General features: G+C 37.3%; 1 protein-coding gene across 4 annotated transcripts in view; it reads right to left on the bottom strand.

Moving 5' to 3' along the window:
- Positions 1-16847, bottom strand: part of LOC137240343 (probable G-protein coupled receptor CG31760) — a 1391529-nt gene that overhangs the window by 671638 nt on the left and 703044 nt on the right. For all 4 annotated transcript variants that reach the window (XM_067766452.1, XM_067766451.1, XM_067766453.1 and 1 more), the window contains 2 exons: positions 10555-10708; positions 10340-10449 (listed from right to left, as the gene is read on the bottom strand). In XM_067766452.1, the coding sequence (XP_067622553.1) occupies positions 10340-10449; positions 10555-10708 (264 nt within the window). The remainder of the gene's footprint in view (positions 1-10339; positions 10450-10554; positions 10709-16847) is intronic.

Genomic DNA, 16847 nt, shown 5'->3' with positions numbered 1-16847 from the left:
TGGGGGTTTTGCCTCAAAATCTCGCAATCGTTCAAACATTTTCAGGAGTAGCTCCTTGCGGAGGGATTGTCTCTCGTTCACTTTCTCCAGAGAGACTTCGAACCTAACCCCGGTCTTAAAACATAGCTCAATGTTGAAAAGAAAGAGAGATATGTACATAAAATGGTCAGACTTTTGTCTGTGCATCTCTTGCAAAGCGTAGTATCACCTGGGCTTAACTCCTAATAATCGTTGCGAACACAGTTTCTTTAAATCAATTGTGGCTCCTTGGCGGTCTCGCAAAAATGCGACTTATGGTTGCTATGAACGGTATATAAATATTCATGACTCTCGTGGCACAGGGCGCCTCCAGTTCTTTTGGCTATTTTTAAGAGCTACAATGTACGAACAGTAGCAATCCCGACCACTAGTCACTACTATGCCTCCTGACCCTCACATCATAGGCCAGCACAGAAGCCATAGGATTGCGACTTCGAACTCATACCTTTGTCGACGTCACTAGAGCTTCTACTAGGTGTAGCTCAGAAGACTTTCCAACGGATGTTTTTGTCGCGCTATACTGCCAAGGTACATCACAGAAATACCCTAAAACGTTAGGGAGTGACTATTCGGCCAAGGATGTCGCCCTCGAAATCATAAGCTGTCTAATTGGATGTCATTGCGTAACTCATGGGTGAAAATTGTATAATCCTCGGCGCATCTACATAGTTAAAATTTTAAATGGACCCTGGATTAAATTTTTAAAATGTAGACCCAAGTTTGCAAACGTTTGTGTTCAAACATTGATTTCAATAGTCTCCGTTAAATCAAAACTATATTTTAAAATGAAAGTCAACCGATTTTAAGTTGAAAGGTGTTAACTGCTGTTTTCTGGACTTATGTATAATAGCTCATTATGATGACCGCGTAGCTTCAAATTTCAGACTAGTCCGACTGTCCACTACGTTAGGGTAGTAGCATACACTCTCATTAGTTCGACTGCCTTGGGAATGCTTTTTCTTTACCATTTTTAGTGTTCTTGCGAAGGACAAAGCCTCATCTGGTAAGTATACATATGTACCATGTGCCTACGTATTCACATTTGTAAAAGGTGCTGTAACGTGTAGGTAATATTTAAACTTGGTTGATAGGCTATAATCAATGTGATTCACTTCAAGGGACTAGTTTTGGATAGGACCGCCAACTTTAAGAAATGTCAAACCGGAAAAGACTGAAGGAGGAAGTGTGAATTTGAAAACATATTCGCCTTGGGTCATTTTATTTGAACTCACCGTTCCTTATACATTTTTTGAAAAAAAATATGCAAAGTGAGCATATAAATTTATTATATAACTTTTCTTTAAGTGGTTTGTTTTAATTACTTGGTGAATCGGGTGATGCAAAGTCCGTGTTAAGCTGACACCGAAAGGGCCTGTTTTTTTAAATAACTTTTGAACAGTTAGAAAGAGTTAAATTTTGCAATTAGTTTTTTAAAACTCGCAGTTGGCCGCAGCCGCTGATACCACCTTCGACCATATTCGACCAAAGACTCCGGTAGAACTCCGAGGAAGTCCCCAAAAACATTCCGGAAAGACCCCCAAAATACCCCGGGAGGACCCGACGGAGGCGCGTGGAACGATGCTCAATAGAACCCGGGAGAATCCCGAGGGAGCCCCCAATAATTTCCCGGAATGCCCCCAAATGAAACCGAGGGAGTCCCCCAACGACCCTCAAATGACCCCGAGGGAGTCCTCAAAACCGTCCCGGAATAACCCACAAAAATTACCCGAGGGAGTCCCCAAAAGGTTCACGGAATGACCCGAGGGAGTCCCCAAAGGGATCCCGAAACGACCCCCAAATGACCCCGGGAAGACCCCGAAGGAGTCCACGAAACTATCCTGGAATTACCCCAAAACGACCATGAGAGAGATCCCAAAAAGATCCCGGAATCACCCGGGAGGTCCCCGAGGGAGTCCCCAAAAACATCCCGCAACGACACCCAAATGACCCCGGGAGGACCCCGAAGTAGTCCCCAAAACCATACCGGAATGACCTCCAAATGATCCCAGGGAGTCCCAAAAACCACCCCGAAACGACCCCCAGAAGAATCCGAGAGGACCCCGAGGGAGTCCAAAAACCATCCCGGAATAACCCCCGAGAGAGTCCCCAAAATGATCCCGGAATTACCCCCCAATAACCACGGGACGACCTCTAGGGAGTCCCAAAAACATCCCTGAACGACCCCAAAAACCCCGAGAGGACCCCAAAATGATCCCGAGGGAGTTCCCAAAACCATCCTGAAATGACCACCAAATGACCCCTGGAGAACCCCGTGGGAGTCCCCAAAACCTTCCCGAAATGACCCCCCCCTTTTAAAAGAAAAGTTAATATCTTTACAGTATATAAGTAAATTATGTCAACATTCAACTCCAGTAATGATATGGTGCAACAAATTACAAAAATAAAAGAAAACTTCAAAATGGGCGTGGCTCCGCCCTTTTTCATTTAATTTGTCTAGGATACTTTTAATGCCATAAGTCGAACAAAAATTTACAAATCCTTGTGAAATTTGGTATAGGCTTAGATTCTAGGACGATAACTGTTTTCTGTGAAAAAGGGCGAAATCGGTTGAAGCCACGCCCAGTTTTTATACACAGTCGACCGTCTGTCCTTCCGCTCGGCCATTAACACGATAACTTGAGCAAAAATCGATATATCTTTACTAAACTCAGTTCACGTACTTATCTGAACTCACTTTGTATTGGTGTAAAAAATGGCCAAAATCCGACTATGACCACGCCCACTTTTTCGATATCGAAAATTACGAAAAATGAAAAAAATGCCATAATTATATACCAAATACGAAAAAAGGGATTAAACATGGTAATTGTATTGGTCTATTGACGCAAAATATAACTTTAGAAAAAAATTTGGTAAAATGGGTGTGACACCTACCATATTAAGTAGAAGAAAATGAAAAAGTTTTGCAGGGCGAAATCAAAAGCCCTTGGAATCTTGGAAGGTATATTGTTCGTGGTATTACATATATAAATAAATTAGCGGTCCCCGACAGATGATGTTCTGGATCACCCTGGTCCACATTTTGGTCGATATCTCGAAAACGCCTTCACATATACAACTAAGGGCCATTCTCTTTTAAAACCCTCATCGACTATAGAACTAAGGCCCACCTATAGAACTAAGGCCCACGCCCTTTTAAAATACTCATTAACACCTTTCATTTGATACCCATATCGTACAAACAAATTCTAGAGTCACCCCTGTTCCACCTTTGTGGCAATATTTCGAAAAGGCATCCACCTATAGAACTAAGGCCCACGCCCTTTTAAAATACTCATTAAAACCTTTCATTTGATATCCATATAGTACAAACAAATTCTAGAGTCACCCCTGGTCCACGTTTATGGCGATATCTTGAAAAGACGTCCACATATAGAACTAAGGCCCACTCTTTTTTAAAATAATCATTAACACCTTTCATTTGATGCCCATAACGTACAAACAAATTCTAGAGTCACACGTGGTCCACGTTTATGGCGATATCTCGAAAAGGCATCCACCTATATAACTAAGGCCCACACCCTTTTAAAATACTCATTAACACCTTTCATTTGATACCCATATAGTACAAACAAATTCTAGAGTCACCCCTGGTCCACGTTTATGGCGATATCTCGAAAAGGCGTCCACTTATAGAAATAAGGCCCACGCCCTTTTAAAATACTCATTAACACCTTTCATTTGATACCCATATTGTACAAACGCATTCTAGAGTCAATCCTGGTCCACTTTTATAACGATTTTCCGAAAAAGCGTCCACCTATAGAACTAAGGCCCACTCCCTTTCAAAATACTCATTAACACCTTTCATTTGATACCCATATAGTAAAAACAAATTCTAGAGTCACCCCTGGTCCACCTTTATGGCGATATCCCTAAATGGCTTCCATCTATAGAACTATGGCCCACTTCCTCTTAAAATACTCTTTAATACCTTCCATTTGATACACATGTCATACAAACACATTCCAGGGTTACCCTAGGTTCTTTTTACAACATGGTGATTTTCCCTTACTTTGTCTCCACAGCTCTCAACTGAGTATGTAATGTTCGGTTACACCCGAACTTAGCCTTCCTTACTTGTTTATTTTTGCATAACTGAATAAAAATTGAAATTTTATTGTTATTCCATATTTTTTAAATAATGAATAAAATAAAGAATGAGCGGTTATCATCAATCAGAATACATATTTTTTTTAATAACGAGAATTTATCAAGAATTGCTTTAATAAAAAATAACTTTTTATTCAACACTCAAGTTTTCTTGAATAATGAGTAGAGTAAATTCTTTATTTTTTCGTCAATGTTTATTCAAATTTGTTGATAACGTCCATCCATGTGCCAAAGGCTTGCTTCCGCAGTTGGTTGGGCCGACCACTGCAGCCAATAGCTGCATAACTCTTAATGCTGCCTGGTATTGTGAGAGGGTTCTCCTTAACTCCGTCTCGTTACCGTCCTAACGTTAGCTCCTTATCCGGGCTGGCAGACAGCTCCTTTACCGAATGCACTGACTGCACCCTATCTTTCCTCTTCCCCGGCTTGCGACACTTTTTCATCGTCATATACATGGCAAAAAACAGCGAATGCTACAGATCTCGGATTTGTATGTGTGTTCTATATGTGTATCTTTCATTTTTATATAGCAAGTGGGCGTGACAACCAATTGGTTTTTTTTTTATTCTTGTCTAGGGCAATTCTATTTTGAAAAGGAGAGATGGTTTTGAAAAGATTCGAGCGGCCTTGGTAGGCATTGCCACGCTTTTTTTTATCAAGGTAGTTAATACAGGTGCCAAATCTTGGAAAAAACCCGTGAAAAAAGAATCGACACACTTCACCTCTACGTCGACTTTAAAGCCGCCTTCGACAGCACGAAAAGGAGCTGCCTATATGCCGCTATGTCTAAATTTGGTTTCCACGCAAAATTTATACGGCTGTGCAAAATGACGTTGAGCAACACTATCAGCTGAGTCAGAATTGGGAAGAACCTCTCCGAGCCGTTCGAAACTAAACGAGGTTTCAGACAGGGTGACCCCCTATCGTGCGATTTCTTTAATTTGATGCTGGAGAAAATTATACTAGCTTCAGAACTTAACCGCACTGGAACAATATTTTATAAAAGCGTGAAATTACTGGCATATGCTGATGACATTGATATCAACGGCCTAAACGCCGGCCGGTTAGTTCTGCTTAATCCAAACTGAAAAAAGAAGCGGTAAAGATGGGTTTTATGGTAAATGAGGACAAAACGAATTACCTGCTGTCAACGCGGAAATAGCGCATACGCGCCTTGGCAACCACGCTACTGTTGGCAGCCATAATTTCGAAATAGTAAAAGACTTCGTTTATTTGGGAACCAGCATCAATACTAGCAACAAAATCAGCACTGAAATCCAGCGAAGAATCAATCTTGCCAATAAATGCTACTTTGGACTAGGTAGGCAATTGAAAAGTAAAGTCCTCTCTCGGCGAACGAAAATCATACTGTACAAGTCACTTTTTGTACCTGTCCTGCTATATGGGGCAGAGGCATGGACCATGACAACAGCAGATGAAGCGGCTTTGGGAGTGTTCGAGAGAAAAGTTTTTCGAAAGATTTATGGACCTCTACGCGTTGGCGATGGCGAGTACCGAAGAAGATTTAATAATGAGCTGTACGAGCTATACGCAGACATCCACATAGTCCAGCGAATTAAAACGCAGCGGCTGCGCTGGCTAGGCCATGTTATGCGAATGAAACATGATGCTCCGTCCAAGAAGCAGAGGTAGAGGGCGGACCCACTCCGTTGGAAGGACCAGGTGGAAAACGATTTAAACTCCCTTGGTGTGACCAATTGGCGCCGGTTGGCGGAGCGACTGGCGCGCCTTGTTGGACGGCCGTAGCCGTTTAGACGGTTAAGCGCCAATTAAGTAAGTAAGTAAGTTAATACAGGTTTTAGGTCAACCTTGCGAAGTTGATCAAATAAAGTTTTAGCCTTGTAGCTTTATAAATGATGGAAATATGCGGTTAAAAATTTAATTATCAAAGAATTATATTTCATTTTGAAATAATATGAATTTCTTACAGGAGTATTACTCGCGGTCAGAGGAAACAGTGTGTTTAATTTCAAAAACAGAGCTGCTCACCCCTATACACTTGTGGCACTTTTGTTTTTTTTTGCCCTGAATAATAGGCACAGATTTCAAACTCACACTTTGAGTATAAAAAAAAAAATTGTATAGCACTCCCCCAACACAGAGACCACAAAAGTCAAAGAAAGTAAATCGGAAAAGGTTGATGGAATGAATGGGCCAAACGTACTGATTATGCGAAGCCAATCCGTCAAGCGCAAGCTCTACGAAGTAGTTCATTGGCTAAACAACAGTGTGTGAGGGAACGGTGCAGGATAATGAGTAGTAGGATGAAACACAGGTACGACAAGAACAATAATTCGGAAGGTGTCCGGGAGGGAGATTTGGTACTGCTATACAACCCTCGCCGGGGGAAAGTCGTTCCATCCAAATTTTGGTGCAGTTGGGAAGGCCCGTACAAAGTTGTGAAGAAGATCAGTGATACCACCTACCGCGTACAAACCATTGGGAAATCAGGAAATAGAAGGGTGGTTCATTTGGAGATGCTAACAGCGGTTAGATCGAGAGATTTTTATGATCGGGACGATCAGACTTAGGTGGAGGGCAGTGTGAGGAATATTATCATAACTAAGTGATACTCACATCACTAATCTGATACTAAGTAAATAAAGGCACAACAGCAATAAAGCAAGCTGCCACTACTGTGTACGTAAATTAATCAATCATCATTTACTCACATACATACAAGGCAACGGAGAGATACGCACAAGCACGTGTAGTCATTGGCCGAAGTAGTGCTCACAAATACACACGCATATGGTTACAAACTACAAGTATACCTGTATATGGCTGGTATAAAAGCAGCACAAGCTGAGGCATGACCAATCAGTTTTGATTTAAGCACGCTATTGGTTTTGAAGTAAAATTGTTATTGTGAAGTACTTTCAAAGTAGTCTAATAAAGACCATTTTGCATTATTGAGTATTGGAGTTATTTATTCAACAGTTTAGCGATACGTACGTTAGCATAAGGTTTGGAATAAGTGGAATTTCCCTAAATTCGTAACAATATGAAAATGCTTGAATTTCTTATGAAAGTGCCAAGAAAAAGCACTCCCGTATGAAGCTCAGGCACTTGTGTTTGATAAAAAAATTTACACTAACAATTTGACAACTAAAAATTATTCAAAAACATTAAAGCACTGAAAAACATTTGTAATCAAAATTGACTCATAAATAAAATTAAAATAGTTAATTGACCGCGGAGCTGAAATATATGGGACATATGACCAAAGAATGTAAACAAAACCGTAGGAGGAGCCTATTCTAACTACATATGATATTAGTTAATTACTCTCAAGGGAAGTCAGTAACTAGTGATATAAAATTCTGGTTCAGAACTAGACCTAGAGTGCCAAATAAGTATTAGTTCGTTAATAGCTAGATTTTCAGTTATAAAATCGAAAAAAACTGCTACCAGCTTCAACGAGCTGCGGCTACATATGAGTTTGCCTCTTTGACAACACTATCGAAAAAGTACCAAAAAGAAATTTGCATATAGTTAGGAACTAGTGAAAAGTTAAAGCAGCGGGGAAATTTTCCACCGCCTAGGACATCGGCATGTTAAATTCGCCAGTTGAAAACATGCAAAAGAAATAGATTGTGACCTATTAGTGGTTCAGAATGCAGTAGAAATGCACTTATTTTGAACTAGAGATTCTCCTTACGGCGTAGTTTCTGTGACTTTTTATTTCAATTCGGTATATTATTTTTCGTGGTTATAGTCATTTTTTGACTGGAAGTGGGGGAAACTGTGAAGTAACCATGCCTATCATTTACTTGTTAAACTTTTTGTTAAATTCAAATGGTATTTTAGCACCTCAGTAATCTCTGTTGCTAATATAAGTATGCAAATTTGAACACAAATTTAAAACAAACCACAACCAAATTCAATTTCCAATGCAACATTCGAGGAAATCTCTACATTCACTTTTAGTATGATTATTGAAACCCAAATTCCGATGATATATGTATGTATGTATATAGGATATTTCCCCACAAAGCTTGAGGCTAGAAGTCAATATAATTTTTCGCTACTTTCAGAATTAAATTTCTTGGCTCTTGTATGTTGGTGATATAACTATTCACGTAATATTTTAAGCAAATATTTCTTATTGGTTTTTTGGCCTTTAGTTTGTAAAAATGTTTGTATATTGTGGAGCTCGAGGCCATACAATATTAAATAACACAAAAAACTTTTTATTTTTATGTGTTATATATTGTCGTTTTTTTATATTTATCGATACTTCGACTTCAATTAGAAGTCATCTTCAGGAATCGTTGGATGTACCAGGTCGTTTTTGTGGGTTATTTAATAATATATGGCCTCGAGCTGGACAATTTACAAAGTATTGCTTTCAATAAAACCTTATTTATTTTATTTTAATATCTCGGTCCTTGTTCCAAATATGAGCCAAATCGGACCACAAATACGATTTTTCGGAATATTTCGATTAATGCGCCACCTATCGGAGTTCTTTTTCTTATTATTGCATTGTCATCGGGTTATGAAATATATTCCAAGTTTGAAGCTTGTAGCTTATCGGGTATTTACTTCAATTTTAATTACAAATTCGTGTCTGTCAAGTCAAGCTAAATAAAACCGTTTAAAAATCAGATTTTCTAAACTTCCCCAAAGTGTGTGTCCGCTATTCTCCACTTTAAACTTTGGTATGCGTAATATACTATGACCGAAAACGTTTGTATCTCCACTTTTTCTCCGTATACTACTATGTGGCGTTTTTGTCGCAAATGTAGATGTATGTATATGCAAAACACGGCTATTAGCTGTGCTTTTTTTTACATCTATAGACGTTTACGCTTAAACTTTATATGGACTGCTAAGCGTAAAATTTTATATACCTACACCTCTGAAATTGCTGCGCATAAAATACTACTAAATTTCAATACGCATTATACTCAGTTGTAACTGAAATATGTGTCTATGTTTCACATCAACACCAATTCTATGTTTCACCTCTAAAAATGGTGTGTTTCCACCATTCATAGCAACCGATTCAGCTATATGTTATATATACATAGCCATACTGCAGAGGTCTGTGTCTCCCCTTTTCGGTACACCCTATACTGCAGCTAGTTATTTAACCACTGCTTAACCATTATCTTATGCTATGTTCAAACAGAAAAATAAATTGAGGCAATATCAATTCAAATTGAGTGGTGTTCATACAACTAAATTTAGCTTACACAATAGTAATTTGATGGCCAGTTGGCTCATCTCTACAACAACAACATACCTGTGTTCAGAATGTCAAAATGTGCGTGTTGGAATTAGGTGAATGGAATGAAATGAAAACATAAAACTTTAAAATTTTTATGTGTTGTAAGATAATGTGTTCAATGTTTTGGTTTCATATTGAGTTTACCATCCTCTTTTGACAATTCCTACTCCAGTGAAATGAAAAAAATAATATCAGCTGATGAGATGAGCCAACCATATAGTTGAGCCATGCGCAGCTGACGTTTAAATCTACTCAATAAACACACTTTACAAGGTTGTATTTACAGTTTGAAACAATTTATTACGCAATTTTTTTTAAATTGGCAATTTGTTATTACAATTTATTATATGATAAATTGCGTAATAAATTGCCCAAATGGTATAAATTGCCAATATGGCGTGTGTTTGTACCTAGTATTAGCGAGGATAAGCGTTTTTTTTATACGCGTGTAAAAAAAAAAAAACACGGCTGTTATTGTTTTCGATGTCTTTATGTCTTGTATGCTATATGATTAAGTATATTATTATATATGTAGACACACAATCGTACAGGACTGACAAAATGTGATAAACAGATACACTTTACTTTTATTTGTGCAGTTTGAAAGCACCATTGTTAAACATTAACACCTTATAAAGACAAATTTTGGATTCTTTTTTTTTTTTTTATTATTAGTTGAATAGTTAAAGCTTAAGCTTAAAAAAACACCAGGTTATCCCTCCATAGATGTTAATCCATAACACCAGGTTATATATTCAGAAGTTTGCTGTCTTTAAATTGCTGTACAGTAAAAATTCATTTGTCCATTTCTTAAATATATTTGCTCATTTCTCAAACACCTTTGGCCTTTGCTCAAATAATGTTGAAAATAGGTAGAAGCAACCTCAGCTTAATAAGAAATTTACCTACCTCCATGTTTTCATTAGCAATGACGTATATGTAATACAAAATCCCATATGCCGCGTCCACTTTGTTACTATGCACCAAGTCGTGTCCAAATAAGGGAAAATAGCTACCATCTATAAGAAAAACCCATTTTGTAATTTAATTTGTCGAAACAAAGTCAGTTGCTTCCAGAGGACCAACTTTTATTTTAAATCCGTTAAATATGTTAAAGCACTTACCTCCAAATACATAATTGCACATCCAATTAATGTTATTAACAGAAATATTGGGCTTGCCGCCTTGAAAATCTTTACTCTGCGTTGGTGGAAAAGATAACCTGCCAAAACAAAAGTGCCAATTGCGCAGCCTATTGATATTGCCAAAAGCGATATTCTAAAATATTAATATTAATACATTTTAATAAATATATTTAGGCACACCTTTCATCAAGAAAAATGAAATAGTGATAAAAATACCCAATGAACTAGTTAAAATATTTTTTTTGGTGTTGCCAGATCTGCGACAAAAAATTTTTTTTCTTAATCGCAACAACGATAACATAATTATATTAACAGATGGAAAAACTAAACTAATGGTGTTTCCGGCTATTTCGTTACATACATTTCGCCATGCTAGCTACAAGTAATTTGAGATAACCTGACAAAACAAAGGTGCCCTTTGCAAAGCCTATTGATATTGCCAAAAGCAATACTCTAAAATATTTAAAATAATATATTTCATTTTTTTAAGAATTAATGGGATTAACACCGGTAAATAATAACTTGTATTTAATTGTTTGTTTTTGGTTATTGTGGAGCACTGAAAATAAGGAAACATTTACTGGCATATTGCAATGGTAACATTTCTTTTCAGTGTTCCCCAATAAACAAAAACAATAAATGAATAACAATTATTATTTAAAGGTGGTAAAAAAATCTTAAACAAAATTGAACACACCATTAAACATACAAACATTAATACATTTGCATGAAATATATATATCTATATATAAAAAGAAGTGTACATTTTGATTGTCACTCCATAACTCGAGAACGGCTCGACAGATTGCCATGAAATTTTTAGGAAAGATACAGGAAGGAGAGATGATGGTTAGTTGATTTTGAAATCCGAAATCGGTTTAACCATATATATATAAAAATCAAATTCTGTGTGTGTGCGTGTTCGCTATGGAAACGTATTTCCCACACATCAATCATCACCAAATTTTGGTTATGGGTTCCTTCGATCAACGGGAAGGTTTTAGGCTAAAAATAATTTCGATATATAAAAGGGGCGTGGCACCTCCCATACAAATGGAATCTTTGGTACTGCATACCTTTGATGAGGTAAATCACTAACACCACCAAGAAAATGCGGAATTTGGAGAAAGGGGCCGTGGCACCTCCCATACAAATGAAATATTTAGTAATGCATAACTTTGAAGGTATACATGCCAGAACATTGAAATTCAGTAAGGAGTTATATGAGGTCAATCCCTAACACCACCAAGAAAAGGCGGAATTGGGAAAAAGGGGGCGTGGGACCTCCCATTCAAATGGAATCTTTGGTACTGCATAACTTTGAAGGTATACATGCCAAAACATTGAAATTCAGTAAGGAGTTATATGAGGTCAATCCCTAACACCACCAAGAAAATGCGGAATTGGGAAAAAGGGGCGTGGAACTTCCCATTCAAATGGAATCTTTGGTACTGCATAACTTTGAAGGTATACATGCCAGAACATTGAAATTCAGTAAGGAGTTATTTGAGATCAATCTTTAACACCACCAAGAAAATATGGAATTGGGAAAAAGGGGGCGTGGCACCTCCCATACAAATGGAATATATTATACTGCATATATCTGGATGTCGTAATGGTAGGATAATTAAAATTGGTAAGGAGCTATGTGACGTTAAGTCCTAAAACCTCCAGTAAAATGTGGGATGGGGAAAAACTATGGCTGCCGTACAAACTTAAGTTATTTTAACACCTAAAGTTTGACTGCATTGTTGAGATTAGCTGTTATGCCTTTTGGACGTTTAGTAATCTGCCGCTGTTAAAAAAATTGTTATCTTCAGTCTATCTACATCTTCTATAAAAATCAAATTCTGTGTGTGTGTTCCCTATGAAAACGTGTTTGCTATACTTCGATCATCACCAAATTTTGGCTCGAGGTTCCTTCGATCAAGACGAGAGTTTTTCATATTTCGGAATTAAGAATTTTAAATTTAAATGTTTTTGTTTTTTGGCTATGCGAAAGAACTATCTTAGCGATCGACATAGTTACAGATGAAGATAAAATTGTGAATTATCGAAATGAATTTCTATACTCCTTAGAACCAAAAAGGATACTCAGTTGAGAGCTATGGTGAAAACATAAGGGAAAATAACCATGTAGGAAAATGAACCGAAGGTAACATTGGAATGTGTTTGTATGACATGTGTATCAAATGAAAGGTATTAAAAAGTATTTTATGAGGGAGTGGGCCATAGTTCTATAGGTGGACCCCATTCAGGGATATCGCCATAAAGGTGGACCAGGGCTGACTGTAGAATTTGTTTGTACGATATGGGTATCAAATGAAAGATGTTAATGAGAATTTTAAAAGGCGTGGGCTTAGTTTTATAGGTGGACGCCTTTTCGAGATATCGCCATAAAGGTGAATCAGGGTTGACTCTAGAATTTGTTTGTACGATATGGGTATCAAATGAAAGGTGTTAATGAGTATTTTAAAAGGGAGTGATTCTTAATTCCATAGGTGGACGCCGTTTCGAGATATCGCCATAAAGGTGAACCAGGGGTGACCCTAGAATTTGTTTGTACGATATGGGTATCAAACGAAAGGGGTTAATGAGTATTATAAAAGTGAGTGGGCCTTAGTTCTATAGGTGGACGCCTTTTCGAGATATCGCCATAAAGGTGGACCAGGGGTGACTCTAGAATGCGTTTGTACAATATGGGTATCAAACGAAAGGGGTTAATGAGTATTTTAAAAGGGAGTGGGCCTTAGTTCTATAGGTGGACGCCTTTTCGAGATATCGCCATGAAGGTGGACCAGGGGTGACTCTAGAATGCGTTTGTACAATATGGGTATCAAAGAAAAGGTGTTAATTAGTATTTTAAGAGGCAGTGGGCTTTAGTTCTATAGGTGGACGCCTTTTTGAGATATCACAATAAAGGTGGACCAGGGGTGACTCTAGAATGTGTTTGTACGATATGGGTATCAAATTAAAGGTATTAATGAGGGTTCTAAAAGGGAGTGGTGGTAGTTGTATAGGAGGTCGCCTTTTCGAGATATCGCCATAAAGGTGGACCAGGGGTGACTCTAGAATGTGTTTGTACAATATGGGTATCAAACGAAAGGTGTTAATGAGTATTTTAAAATGGAGCGGGCCTTAGTTCTATAGGTGGACGCCTTTTTGAGATATCATCATAAAGGTGGACCAGGGGTGACTCTAGAATGTGTTTGTACGATATGGGTGTCAAATTAAAGGTATTAATGAGGGTTCTAAAAGGGAGTGGTGGTAGTTGTATAGGAGGTCGCCTTTTCGAGATATCGCTATAAAGGTGGACCAGAGGTGACTCTAGACTTTCTTTGTACGATATGGGTATCAAATGAATGGTGTTAGTGAGTCTTTTTAAAAGGGAGTGGGCCTTAGTTCTATAGCTGGTCGCCTTTTCGAGATATAGCCATAAAGGTGGACCAGGTGTGACTCTAGAACAGAGCTGTAAGAAAAAAAAGATTGAATCAATTGAGTGTGCATTCTCTCAGCATTCTTTTAAAAATTTGTGATTTTTTGGTTGCATATTATAAATTCCCATTCCTGAATGGCTTAATATACTTTAACTCAAATCTAAAGTGTGAGTGTTATTGAATGGTAAAATATAATTCAATATAGAGTGTGAATGTAGGAGCCCTTCCCACTCTTTATTGAATGTAAACTTGAAATGAATGCACACTTTTTTACCATTCAGTACTAATTTTTTTTTATCAGAGTTGATATTTTTATACTTCAGTAGCTATACAGGTATGTTAAAGGAATGCTTTCTTTAAAAGGTTATAAATCTATGTGATGAAGTATGTAATTTTTTAATCGAAACGGCGTATGTTCCGTCTAGCGTCCCATCATGTTCGTTTCCATGATCATGCGTGTATTTTTGACAGTTCATGTACGCTGCGCCATTGTGGCGAGACGATGGTTCCTGTACTAAGCAAACTATGTATTTGTATACCAGATACTCAATTTTTTAAATGTTGATTGAGGTATCACAATGAAAACCATTCAATTATGATAAAAAAGAGAAAATCGCCCGAAATTTAAACACGTCATCAAATATTTCATGTGGTAATCAAATGTAATTGCAATTTGAGGTAAATGTAGGGGTATATAACAGTAAAGTTGTCATAACGCTTATAAAAATTAACAAAGTTTAGAATATATCAACAGCAAAACCATATTAAAAAGAATTAAATTTCATTAAGAGAAGCTTTTCAAAATTTCGTCAGAAAGGGATCCACGGCGAGGAGCATTCAATATAGTTGCTGCTGAAAACAATCTCTCTACTGATGCTGATGAGGGCAAAGGAGTATTAAATAAATCATATAGCACTTTTTCAGCTCTGGATACTTATAAAGCATTCCTTTATTAGTGCTGGGATCTGCAATATAATTGGAATAATCATTTTCGGCTTTATTGATTATCAAACTTTCGGATGCAACAGCTTCATCTATGATTTTTGGAAAACCTTAAAATAAATAATGTGATATATGATTAAGCTAAAATTTTAATTACTTCTGTTTCCAAAATCGAAAAATTGGGGGGTTATTGTTTAAGGAACTAGTTGCGACAATTTCATTTCGGCACTCCATCGAAAGAATACTTCTGACCCTCTCGCTCAATTCTGAAACCTTTGCGTCTCCATACATAGGATCCAGTGCATGTACCCATTGGAGCTTTACGTCTGGGATATTCATGATGATTTCATTAATTTTGTCATGCGAATATGTCCCTTTAAATCGATGGCACGCTAGAGCTACCGACTTGTGCTCGAAAAAATTAGTTAGCCAATGGCAAGTATATCCAAAAAAACTTCGATGCTTGCTTGACCAAACATCAGCAGTGGTACATAAATAATTTTGATTCGCCAATTCATTTTTAATTTGTACCATCATTAAATCGAAATACTTGTCAATTCTTTTGACGGCCGTTGCTCTACTCATTAATTTTTCTTTGGGGCTCAAAAATGAAACGAATTGCCTAAAGGTTTCATTCTCCACTATTGAAATTGGAAACATGTTATCTGCTATCAACTTTACTGTTAATTTTTCAAATTGTGTTTCACGGTTTTGCGATTTTCTATACTTGGAAACTTTACCACATTCATACTCCGAGAACTGTCGCGGATGCTTCACGCGCAAATGGCGCACAAAATTTGAAGTTACTTGCCTTGGTCCTTGCAGTTTAGTTTTGCAAATTCGGCAGATGACGAGTATGCCACCACGCTGTTTATGATAAACGGTCATGTCAAGCTATACATATGAGTAAAATTATTTGAAACAAAGTTAAGTCTGCTGAATTAAACACAATACTTTAAATGTATGAAAAAGATCTGGTGATGCCTAGCATTGTGGATAATAATAATTTATATATATTTGTTCGCCCAATTCGATACTTTGCGATCTGGATACTTCATTCTTGGAAATATCGAGAGAAATGTATCGATATACTATCGTATCCTTTTTAAATCCCTATCAATCTGACAGTAGACAAAAAATTATTTAAAAATTTCAGTGCCACAAAAAGTTGCTGAAAACAATATAAAACAAAATTCGTATATTGGATACGTTATTGAAGTACGCCAAACAATATTACTTGTGCGTAAATGTGCACAACATTCGTGAATAAGCTACCAAATTTGTACCATTAGGCTCTTGATAAATTGTTCCCTCAGGGCGAGCGACAGTCGCTCTTCAGATAAATAACCCCTAAACCCCCAAAAAAAATTGTCACGTGCATACGAATCTTTTTCAAAATATTTAGTGAACAGGATTTCGTTTCCGCCAATATCATATTTTGCAGCAAATATTGTCTCCGAGAAAACTTAGATTTCGTCCATTTCTCTTTCAATGCCTTCTTCAGTTGTTGTATTGTTTTCATCGTTCGCTTCATGTACCATATCACGGCTCTGTTCAAACACAGAATCCCCGACAATTTCGAAGAACTCTTCAAAATTAACTTCCGCTGATTCGCTGTCGTAATTTCCCATACCGATGTAATCGTTTTAATCCGACCCGCCAACAAACTCACAAGAAATGTAATAAATGAACAAATTTCCATTAAAATTTGTTTCCAGTTTTCAAACTTGAAAACTTTTAAATAAGTTCTTGGTTTCTCTATTTACGTTACCAGTACTTAGTCATGCACAGGCGACACGTCCACTGAGGGAATTATTAACGGAAGTCCAAGGAAATTTCTGTGCCAATAGATGTTTCTGTTTAGCTTTTAAAAAGATAATTTTTGTGGTGATC

The sequence above is a fragment of the Eurosta solidaginis genome, chromosome 2 (genome assembly GCF_040869045.1).
Source record: "Eurosta solidaginis isolate ZX-2024a chromosome 2, ASM4086904v1, whole genome shotgun sequence".
NCBI classification, from domain to species: domain Eukaryota; kingdom Metazoa; phylum Arthropoda; class Insecta; order Diptera; family Tephritidae; genus Eurosta; species Eurosta solidaginis.
Note: the sequence above shows the minus strand (reverse complement) of the source record. Positions and strands in the feature narration are given on the sequence as shown.